A 12,013-nucleotide genomic window follows, 5' to 3' on the forward strand; every position below is an offset into this window, starting at 1 on the left:
GCAATCCCCCAGATCCCTGCTCCATAAATCACAGTGGACACGCACTTTGCCTTATAAATGTCCAACAGGATTTTTACCGGTCGACCCCCAAGCTTAATAGCGAAATTACGCACAGCACCAATGGCACGGGAAAAAGCTAGTTTCCTCGTGTTAGCTGCTGTAGACCAGGTCCCTTTGCTATCAAAGTTTATCCCTAGGTAGGAGAAAGTTTTAGTGGAGTCAATTTTAGCACCAGACAAAAAGATGTTACAGTGGACCTTACTCTTTTTGGAACAAGACATGCTAAAGGTTTTACTGATGTTCATTTTTAGGCCTCTCGCACTCATATACTCTGCAAAGGAATTGAGAGATCTCTGGAGGCCAAAATGCGTCCACGCCATAATAACCGCGTCGTCCGCGTATAGCAGGATTGGTGCTGACCTTCCTTTAATTTGTGGGTAGTCCTGCCTATTTTGTATTAAATGAGATGCAACGCTATTACTATATAAATTAAATGAAAAAGGTGCAAGTATGCATCCCTGGCGGACTCCTTTTTTTATAGGAAATTTGGAGGTGCACTCTCCCTTCATTCCAAAGCGGCCCTTAGCACCCGCCCCCGATATAATTCCTTAATAAAGTTTAGTAGGGCCACATCTATACCTAACTCGAAAAGTGTTTCCCATAAAATGTCATGGCTTACGCAGTCAAAAGCAGTGCTTAAGTCCACGAAAGTCAGGAATAACTTGTCTCCTTTAGCTACCACATTTTTGCCAATAATAACAGCTAAATTTAGGCCTTGCTCTACGGTGCCTAACCCCTCTTTGAAACCATACTGATATTTCAAAAGCGCACCCGTGTCCTCCGCCCACCCCTGTAGTCTATTTAAAATGACCCTTCCGGCCACTTTCATTAATGAATCTAATAATGATATGGGCCTATAACATTTTGGGTCATTGCGATCCCCCTTTTTAAATATGGGGATCACAATTGCTTCCTGCCATGTTGGAATAAACCTTGTTTTATTTCAGAAGTTTGAAACATTGGTCAGAAGGGGTGCCCATAATTTGGTGTTTAATTTATAAATATCGACAGGTACCCCATCAGGGCCCGGGGCCTTTCCCCCTGAACTCTCTGAAATTGCCAGTTCGATCTCAGGTAAATCGAAGTTAATATCCAGTGGGAAAAAGGCCCAATGTACTGTTTTCCTCCTCACCCCCTAACTCAGCACGGGATCTCCCCGGTAAACAATCCTTCTTATATAGTCCGGTAAAATAATTAACCCAGGTAATTTCCTCTATTGCCAGTTCTAAGCTGTCTACTTTCCTATCTGCAAAAAAAGGGGCGTTCACCGCCTTCCAGAAGCTGATATTATCATTCCGGAGGGCAGCTTCCTGTAAGGTGTCCCATGCCTCCTGCTTTATGTCCCTCTTTCTTTTCTTTATAGCAGCATAGTAAAAACTTCTAGCATTTTTTATCTCAGCACTACTTTTAGGGACTCTTTTGAGTGCTAATTGTAGAGCTGGATGAGCTTTGCTACATTCCGAGTTGAACAATCCCTCAACTTTATCCCTTTGTCGTCTCCTTTCTGCTCCCTGCAGGGATTGATTGATCTCCTCAGTAATATTAATGAAGGGCGACATAATAGCATCCAAATTACTTGTTTCTGAGAGGCAGATCATGAAGTCATCAAACTTACTTGTTATTAATTTCTGTAGAAAAAGTGTAGGCTCAATTTTGTTCCATTTTATGGCGTAGCCGGTTCTTTTCGCTAGGTTTAAACTGTGGCAATACAAATTGTTTACCAATGCCTGGTTAGCATTTTTATGCTTCTTAAATTTCAGCGAAAAACTATTGGGATAATGGTCGCTAATTGCAATTTCCCCTGTTTTGAAGTCAAACAATAAATATTTGAAACCATGACAAAATCAATTAGCGAATTACACCCCCTGCCATTATATGTAGGTTTGAAGTCGACCTGTGGTGTACATAGTTCATTGCAGAAACCTAGGTCCATTTCAAACAGCAAGTTGTTTATAAGGTTCCCAATTGGTGTATGTGAGAAATGGGTACAGGGCTCTCCTTTGATATTAACTAGACAACATATACTAGTGTGGCCATTTGGGCACACAGAACAATTAAAATCCCCCACCCATAAAACACGATTCCCTGAAAAACAGTCCCTGCTATATTTCTTCATTACATGTTAGAGGCCCTCGAATACACTGGATATTTCACATTTGGGGATTTGGGGATTTGGGGATTGGGGACAACAATAAACGTCTCATTACCATCCACTGTGAGCTCCAGCATCTGGTAATATTTTGAGTCAGCAATGAATTTTTCAACCATAACATTAGAGGTGTTCGAAATGTAAGAACACACACCCCCTTTGTTTCTGCCCCTTATCGACAACTCAGCAGGAGAGTGGAAAGTGCGATATCCATTTAAATGAACTGCCTCCCTCTCCCAAGTCTCAGGTAGACACACAATAGAGAATTCCTTTACAAAGTACGTAAAGGATGGATCATTTAACTTATTCGATGGACCAGCAATGTTCCAAGATAGAAGGGATAATGATTTTCCCCTCACTCCTACATCCTGATCCATGACAGCGAGGGGTCGATTGCGGGCGCCATCAGGCCCTATGTGGAGTATAATGTGCTGTGTTGAAGGGTTTAATTCCAGATCTTCAAAACCCCCCGTTACAGGCTCTTCGTATAAGACAATATTTCCTTGTGCGATGCCTGCGTCTATAGGTAATGGGCTGTTTCCACTGGGATGGCACTCCAAGTTGTTATGATCTACTTGCATGAGGGGTTCCAAATGTTTTTCTGTACACCAACCCATGTTCCTATAAGTGGTCTTAATTGGGCCTATTTTATGTCAATCTACCATTTCTAGAGTACTAAACCTCCTTGCTCATCAATTGAATCCTAGTGTTTGGCTGTGAATACATAGCTCTTATAGCTGTTAGAATGCGTGGTCCAAACCCATTGGATCTTAAGTCATCCCAAAGGTATTTATTTATTTATTTATTTATGGGCTTGTAACGCGCCTGAATCACACCCGAAGGTGTATCTCCGCGCGGTGCTGTAGAGTGAACAGGTCAAGACTTGCGCTAGCTCTAAAATAGAGTTGTCTTGAGACATTTCCTGAATGCTTGATGGCTCGAACACTGTCTAAGTGAGAGGGGAAGGTTATTCCACAAACGAGGACCCATAACGGAGAGAGCGCGGCCTCCCTGTCTGGTCTTATTGTGTCGGGGAATCTGAAGTAGCAACTGATTGCTAGACCTTAGGTTACGAGAAGGGCGGTGGTGGACAAATTTTTCGGCCAGATAGTGCGGCCCTAGGTTGTGAAGGCTCTTATGTATCACACAACAGATCTTAAATTCCACCCGCTTCCGGATGGGGAGCCAGTGGAGCGCTTTAAGAAGGGGCAAGGATGGTGTTCTGGGGGGGGCATTGCTCACCAGGCGAGCAGCGGTGTTCTGTACCACCTGTAATTTGTTGAGCACTCCTTCATTGGCTGCTAAAAGTAGGCCATTGCAATAGTCCAGGCGGCTCAGAACGAGGGCCTGGACCAAGGTCTTCCTTGTGCAGTCAGGGAGAAGAGGAAATACTTTCCGAAGGAGGCTGATGACATGGAAGCAGGATCCCGCCGTGATGTTGGCATGATGAGCAAGCGAGAGGTCATGGTCAAGACGGACCCCCAGATTTTTCACCACCTGTTTGGGGGAAGGGGCCTTCCCCAGACTTGTGGGCCACCAGTCAGGGGTCCACAGGATTTTTGCCTCTCCAAACAACATGACTTCAGACTTTCCCACATTACACTGGAGAAAGTTCCTAGCCATCCAGCTGGCAATCGCAGTAATGCCGTTAGAGAAAGCTTGCCTTATCTCCAGGGTAAAGGTTTTAAAGGTAAACAGCAGCTGCGTGTCGTCAGCGTAAGAGATTGGCAGAAACCCAAAGGACCTCATGATGTTGGCCAGAGAGGAGACATACACATTAAACAGCGTAGGGCTGAGACAAGAGCCCTGCGGGACTCCTCTGGTAATGTTGGTAGAAGTGGAACTAAAGGAGCCAATATTAACCTTCTGGGTGCGCTCTGCAAGAAAGCTGGTGAACCAAGCCAGGGCGGATTTGTCTATGCCAATCTCCTTTAGTCTGGTTAGGAGAATGGTATGGGATATGGTGTCGAATGCTGCGGACAAGTCCAACAGCACCAACACCACAGACAAACCCCTGTCCAGAGACATGCGTATAGCATCCGTGACAGAAAGAAGAGCAGTCTCGGTACTATACCTAGGTCTGAACCCTGACTGAGAGTGGTCAAGACAGCCGGTCTGCTCAATGAAGCTGGAGAGGTGGTGGTTGACGTGTTTCTCCATCAATTTGCCGACAAACGGCAAAAGGGAAATTGGCCTCAAATTGGTCATGTCCGACCAAGGGATGGAGGTATTTTTCCTAATGGGCTTGACCATGGCCTTCTTCCACTCCAGAGGGACCGATCCTTCAGAAAGAGAGCGATTGATGACCGTCTGGATGGTGGGACTAAGGGCATTCCCTATAAGGTGCATGATACGGGCGGGTACAGGGTCCACCGGGCTACCTGATTTAATTGTCCCAATCAGGGAGTTGACTTGGTCAAGACTAATCTCAGGAATAGAGGACAGTAAGGAAGGGCAGGGACCGACAGTTCCAGGCTGAAGGCAGGGAGAGGGATCATTAATGCCAACCGAAGTGATGGATTGAGCAATATTATGGTAGATTGCATCGATCTTATTGGCAAAAAACCCGGCAGTTTCCTCACATAGTTTTTGGGACAACGTCTCTGGGCTGTCGCACGCAAGGGGCTTAGTGAAGGTACAGAGAACCTGGTACAGTGATTTAGAGTCATTGCCTGCCATAGATAGTTGGGAGACAATGTGGTTTTTGCGAGCCCATGCCCATTCGACTCTATCAAAAGCTTTTTTGGGTGTCTAGGAGAATCAAGGCTATCTTTTCTCCAAGGCATCTGCTATGTCAAACAGAGAAATTACCCTACGTACATGATCCGTGGTCCCCCTTCCTGGTTTAAAACCATGTTGCCATGGACTCACCAAAGGATCAATAACTTTGCCATGCCGAAGCGTGATGCTTTTAAAGTAGAATATCTCATCGGCATTAATCAGGGAGATGGGTCGATATGGGCTGGGTCTTCAGCAGGTTTTCCTGTCTTCAGGAATACGACTATGTTGGTACTTTGCCAGGATCGAGGTGGAAGCTCCTTCTGTTGTACAGCCAAGAACAAATCTAGGAGCAAGGGGGATAACTCTGACTCGAGTGCTTTGTGCAATTCAATCTGAATTCTATTTGGGGCCTGCCGCTTTCCCTGTAGCCATTGCCTGGAGTGCCTCAGTGACTTCATTTATCGAGATATCTGCCCCTAATTCCTGCAAGATAGGAGGATGCATATCATCTTCAACCTCAGAGCTTTCTGGAGATTCCTCCTTGGTCTGGTAAAGATCCCTGTAGAACTCCGCAAATGCACCAAGAATTTCTTGGGGATCTGTAGCCAGATTCCCGTCTTTCCTTTTTAACCGCGAGATGTTATTTGAGGCTGCCTTTTGTCTTAGGCGCAAGTGCTAAGTGTTTACCTGATGTCTCCCCGAACTCATAATTATCCCTGGGATAGGTTTGAAATGCTTCCACCACTGATTTATTATAAACGACATTGATTTTTGCCCTTATCCTTATAACCTCCAATTGCAGCTGAGTTTGTAGCTCTGCCTGTGTTTGCGTAATGGCAGCCATGTGCTTAAACTTTTTTCTATTTTCATATCTCTTTCCCGTCCGCTCACTTTTCCTGTTTCCTCATTATTTAGTGGACTGTTTCTTTGACACCTCTTTTCCTCCTTTCTCTTTCAATCCATGTTCGACAGCTCTTCCTACTTTTTCATTCTGTAGCCATCTTTGTTTTACTCATTCCTTTGTGCCCTATTCCATATTGCTTCATTGCACTTGTAGTCGCCTTTCTATTTCCCCCTCTGTGCTAATATGATTTCCTCTGCAGCTTTCGTTCTTCTTTCATTTTGTTGATACTGGGGGTACTCTGACCATGGCAGTACCTGGCAATATCTGCCTTTCTTGCCCCTTCACACATGGCATAGAAACCCTGCAAAGAATGGAGAGTTGCATCGGAGCTGTCCCTTGTGGGCAAGACAACAGGACTAATAGGCAGGACAATGAGTCAGCCACTTGCACAAAGGGAAGACCAAGATCCTCTCTATACACTGCCATCTGTATGAGCATCTGAGACCCACGTACCCTATGCTAGACAAACAGCAATTCTGTCAGCGGCACCCACAACTATGATGGACATAAGGCAGAGCAGGCAGATGAATCTCAAAGAAAGTACTTGGGGCAGATTACGATCTCGCTAGGAAAGCCCTCTGTATGACTGATCCAGAGAGCTTTCCTAGCAAATCGCGTTGTGCGAGTCCGACTGAACTAGTACGATGCAGCCGTATACTGATGGACTCGGGTCACTCGGACTCCCATTCAACTCTATGGGAGCCTGTGTACCGAAGCGTACACAGGCTCACATAGCAAAAAAGGGGTGGGTGAGAAAAAGCGTACACCCTGTGGCTGGCAACCCATGTTACCCGCCACACTGTGCATGCTTGGATAGGGGGAACCCACGCGAACCCCATCGTGACCGATTCGGAGGGCTTCAGGTGAAGAGGGGCCTGATACAGCCCAACAAAGTCCGATTCCAACAGCCGTTCCGGAATCCAGCTCCATTGAGAGGCACGATTCAGCTCCGAACGAGTCAGACGGACAGGATCTGGTTTGGAAACAATTAGGTCGACGTGGACAAAATCTTCGCATTGTACTTGGTAGTTCGGAGCGGGGGATGACTCGGTCGAAAAGATTGGCTCCGAATCAGATTTATTCATTCCGGAACCCGACTGGAGTCCTTCCTAGTGAGATCGTAATCGGTCCCTTAACTGTTATTAGGCATCCATGGGTATAACAGGAGAAAGTTTAAAACAGAAGTGAGGAGGCAAATTTCGTTTCCTCTGCATTCTACTGCTACCATAGGCAGGGTTTGGCTTATTTAGTGGGAAAGTTGGAAGATTTTTTTAGAAAGACAGAACTTCCCACCAATCAGATTTCAGCATTTCATAAGGAAGGTGGGAATTTCAAATCCTAAAACAGTTTGACACAAAGAGTGGGCTCAAGTGGCAGGCGGGATTTACGAACACACCCTATGTAGTTGACTGCATCCCATCAGTCATGGAGGACCTGATACACAGAAGGGATTATTGCTGATGGGATCTTCCATATTGCAGACAAGTTGGGAGGGGGCAGACTTGGTATTTGGTAGAGGATAAATGAGAGGTTTGCAGACTGAAGGGGCTGGATTTTCCGTATTGCTGTGTGGAACAGATCTAGGCTCCCAGGATACTAAGGGGCCTGTTAGGATGGTGGGCACACGCCATCCTAGCGGGAACGAGACCGCCCACCTGCCATGCCATGCGGCTGTCCCGTACCCCTGATCACTATGCGACCACCACCACGGCGGTCGCATCTGGCATTTTAACATTGCGGCGGGTGCTGCTGGCTGTAGCACCCACCGCAACGGTAAAATGACATGTTGTGCATTTTCATGCACAACGTGGTAGGCACTGCGTGGTGCCTGCTACCCTGTGCATGAACACGTAGGGAGGGTATCATAGATACCCCCCAAGTGTACCCCCGACCTTCCCACCCCACCAGGGCCCCCAACAGGCCCCCAAAGCAAATCCCACTAGCCTTTCCATGACAGCATTGCTGCAATGGAAAGGCCTTGAAATCTCGACATCATAATGTGGATGACGGCGCCTGCTAGGCACTGCCACCATATATGTGCCCCAGCTCCGCCCGGCTGGCAATCGTAATGATTTCCGACTGGCGGAAAAGCAGCAGACAGACTTTCCGTCCGCCACAATACCCACCGGCATCGCAATATGGTGGTGGATAATTCACGTTACAATGGCATGATGGTCGCCACCGCTTTTAAGCCATCGTAATCACCCCTTAATCTTCTATATCAGCAAAGAAAGATAGAAAATCCTTTAAAGTTTCACAGTTTTGTGAACTCTTCACATGAGGAAATGTACAAAATAATGGGTTTATTGAAAGAAGATGTAGTCTATCTGCTGCCATCTTTTCACAGAAAAATATGTATTACAATTTTCTTACAATTCTCAATGTTTGTATTTTTATTGCTTCTTCCAACAGACTGGCAAGGACTTGAGGTCGATGGGAACATCCTTGATGCAATAGTGCTGAACACCACTCGCATAGGCCATGGATTTGCCATCCTTAAACATCCAGTGGCATTGGAACTGTCAAGGAAGACGGCTATCCCAATAGAAGTCTGTCCAGTCTCCAACCAGGTATGGACAGTTTGAGCAATTAGGGGGGACAATAACGAGGCAATACAATAAGAACAGGTGAGTGGAGACGATCTAGGAGAAAAAGATCCAAATGCTGAGCTGAGGGTCAGCTTTTCTACTTTATAAAGTGTATGATTTGGGGCCGTGGGCTCCCACTGTCCAAGATATCCACATAAATGCTCTACGCCCTTAACCTATGATGCAACATTAGTCCTTTCCTCTCTCACGGATCCTGACATATGGAATTGCCGGAAGAAGGTGGTGCTGAAGTACAGCTTGCTGCTTCAAAAGCAGAGAACAGAAGGGCCTGTTTTGTGGGGTTACTGCTGAGTGCACCGTGTGCAGCATCGGAGCCCCAATGATGGCGGGAACCGCCAGTGAGCCTGGGTTCAGCCCTGTTCCGGCTCCGTGGAATTGAATGTGAACTGCTACCTGTGCAGTGTTACTGAAGAGCGGGAAGGTTATCGTCCTGATGTGGGAGGCGGTATAGAGCCATTGATGAAGCTGGGCGACTGAGCCCTGACAGCCATTCACCAGTACATTGGAGACTGGGAGCCGGATGTGAGACAACGATACTCTATCTGCTATTATACTGACAGAAAGACCCTCTGCCTGGGCAGACAATAATGGAGTCATAACACTTGCTGGTGGGTGTGAGTGGGTGAGAATTCACGGCAGGAGACTGGGAGGATGTGCCTCATTTTGCCAAATTTTGGTGGAGATAATTGGGACGTAAGAGCTGCACACCTCTGTGCTAACCTGAATGAGGGGCTGGTACATGCCCTGAGAGGTGCTAAATGGCACTAGATGAAAACAGCGATATGTGAACTACAAATCAATCTACATCTAAGAAAAGCACTAAAATCCGAACCTACAGAGATCACTGGCATTAGAGCATACTTACTGTGCCATGAAAAGCAGAGCAAACTTTTGAACAGAGGAATGTCCCAATAGCGCTCAGAGATACAGGATTGCTGCTGATAGGTCAGGGGCGGATAGACATGGTTGCCATTTTGAACTCTTAGATTAAAGCCTACTCCTGGAGATGAGCGAAAACCTGAAGGAGATAGATGGAGAAAATGATCTCTTAGCATTCTGCTCCTTAGGCCGAATAAAGGAGAAGCTTGATAAGCAGAGTGACTGAATCAACACCGCGGAAAGTCGAATTTCAGACCTATAAAATTGAGCTACTATCTGGTGTGGCACTGTGCAGTGCATGGAAAATATTATCATAGGAGCACAGAATGAAGGCCTTGAAGTACACGCATGTTGCAGCAATGTTTGCTGGAATGGACTGCCCCTTTCGACGGTGCTGGGACAACTGGAGAACTTTGTTGAAACAACAGTTGCTGGTATGTTAGACCAGTCACATTTCTCAGATTTGTTTTTGATGGAGCGAGCACATAGATGGTAATCGCTCTTTTTTAATTATTGGGATAAGGAAACAGCGCTACATCAGGCCAGAAAGAAGGGAGTACCTGGGATCATCCCTGTGTCTAGTCCCAGACTTCACCACAGCAGTATGGTAAGTGAGGTGGGCCATTCTAGAGCAGAAGAAGAAACTAAGGCCCATAAACATGAAATATGCCAGACTACACCTGTTAAAACTACAGTTGCATCATGATGGAGATACTCACATCTTCAGCAACGCCGAGGCAAATGGCAAGTTTGCCAAAACTCAATTAATGAAGCAGCACAAAGAGTGCTTAGCAACCCTGAGGTCAACATGGGAAGAAGGAATGGATTCACCAACTTTCGACTTGGAATGATAGATGAAGGACATTGCTGTATCTGGTCAACGTGAGAAGAAGGAATGGATTCACCAACGTTTGACTTGGAATAATAGATGAACGACATTGCTGTATCTGAGGGGATGATATGATAAACCCTTTATGACCCAAGTTAGTTTTTTTCTTACTGAAGGGGAACACTGTCTGCTTTCAAATGTTTCCTCACTCCTTGGTGCACTCTTTCTCTCCCAACCTTCTCTTCTCCTACCGCAGACCCTCAGGAATGCTATGTTACATTTTAAGATACCTGCTTTACAGTGCACTATGCTATAACCAAAAATTACATGACAGATACTAATAATAGACGAGGACAAGGTGAAAGGAGATGGCTGAGCATTCGAATATGTATCAGCTAAATGGTACCTTACAGTGCCAATTTTCATTTTGTGAGTTGGTGAGCTGAAGTAGTCAGTGTGGGAGGTGGATGGCAGGGAGTATTTCGGAAGTTGAGCGTCAGGAAGTGGTGTAGCTGTGACTGAAGTCACCATAACTTCTATAGAGTTCTGATGGGCTGGATAGGTGTAGTTTCAGACACTGATGTTGACTGTACAAGCATCTCAGAGTGACTACCCGTTGTAGATTATGACCCGAAACATTAAATTAATTACTTCAAATATTAAAGGGCAGAGTTATCCAATCAAAGAAACATTTAGCCATGGCATTACTAGAGGAATAAGGCATTGAAGTACTCTTGTACAAGAAACACACTTGGACCTTCATGCAGCAGCTACATCCGCATACAGGTAACTACAAACTTAGGGGCTCATTACGATGGCAGGCAGATTTGGTCCGCCCGCCACCGTAGCCACGATTGGGTCCGACCGCCATGCGTGCAGCGGTCCCACATATACAATTATGATGGAACCTCTGCAGTCGGATACCGCACCTTTAACATTGCCGCGGTGGCTGCTGACAACACTGCTGTGATGTTAAAAAGAGCATGTTGTGCATTTCACTGCACTACGTGGCAGGCACTACACTGTGCATGCCACTTGGTGCAGTGAAATGTAGGGGATCCCCAGTGCACCCACACCTCCCTCCAACACAAGGGAGGCCAACAACAGGACCCTGAAGACATTCTCCACCAGCCTTTTAATGGAGGCTCAACGGCCACGGAAAGGCTGGCTTACGCCAGCATCATAATTGTGGCGGCGGAGCCTGCTAGGCTCCGCCACCATTGTGAGCATGCTGACCGCACCGCCAGGCAATCGTGACAATTGCTACCGGCGGAAAAGCGGCGGACGGATTTTCTATCTGCCGCAATACCCACCACCATCATAAAGTGGTGGGGGTAAATCTCATCACGATGGCGGAACAATTGCCACCGCCGTCTAGGTGGTGGAGATTTTTCTCCCATCGTAATGAGTCCCTAAATACTTTACATTATACAGCATCAATGCTAAACAAGTACTGCTACTGATTCGTAAATCTGTCATTTTCAAGGAGAGATGAGTTTGGGTGATGGGGACACTACATGACATGCCTGTAGCATTGGTTAAATGTACGCTGCCAACACCAATTTCCCTGAGTTGGTTGAAGTGATTATATCCATTTGAAGAAAACAGAGCTATGGTAATATAATGTGGAGCAGTGATTGTAATATCGCATTGAACCATACCATAGTAGATGGAATGAACCCATGATGAACTAGCCCTTTGAGGGCTGCGAAGGTGCTGCAGTAGATACTAAGGGGTCCATTAGGATGTCGGGCGGTGGCACCACCGCGGTGCTGGCGGCGTTGAAAAACGCCTTTTTCGGCCCACAAGCAGCGGTACTCACGTCCGCCAAATTAGTATAGCAAAACATAGGTCATTTCCCG

General features: G+C 46.3%; 1 protein-coding gene across 2 annotated transcripts in view; it reads left to right on the top strand.

The window, feature by feature from the left end:
* LOC144808646 (adenosine deaminase 2-like) overlaps nt 1–12,013 on the top strand; it is a 367,765-nt gene that overhangs the window by 290,738 nt on the left and 65,014 nt on the right. For both annotated transcript variants that reach the window (XM_078673651.1, XM_078673652.1), the window contains one exon: nt 8,247–8,404. In XM_078673651.1, the coding sequence (XP_078529777.1) occupies nt 8,247–8,404 (158 nt within the window). The remainder of the gene's footprint in view (nt 1–8,246; nt 8,405–12,013) is intronic.

The sequence above is a fragment of the Lissotriton helveticus genome, chromosome 1_1, assembly GCF_964261635.1.
Source record: "Lissotriton helveticus chromosome 1_1, aLisHel1.1, whole genome shotgun sequence".
Taxonomy (NCBI): Eukaryota; Metazoa; Chordata; class Amphibia; order Caudata; family Salamandridae; genus Lissotriton; species Lissotriton helveticus.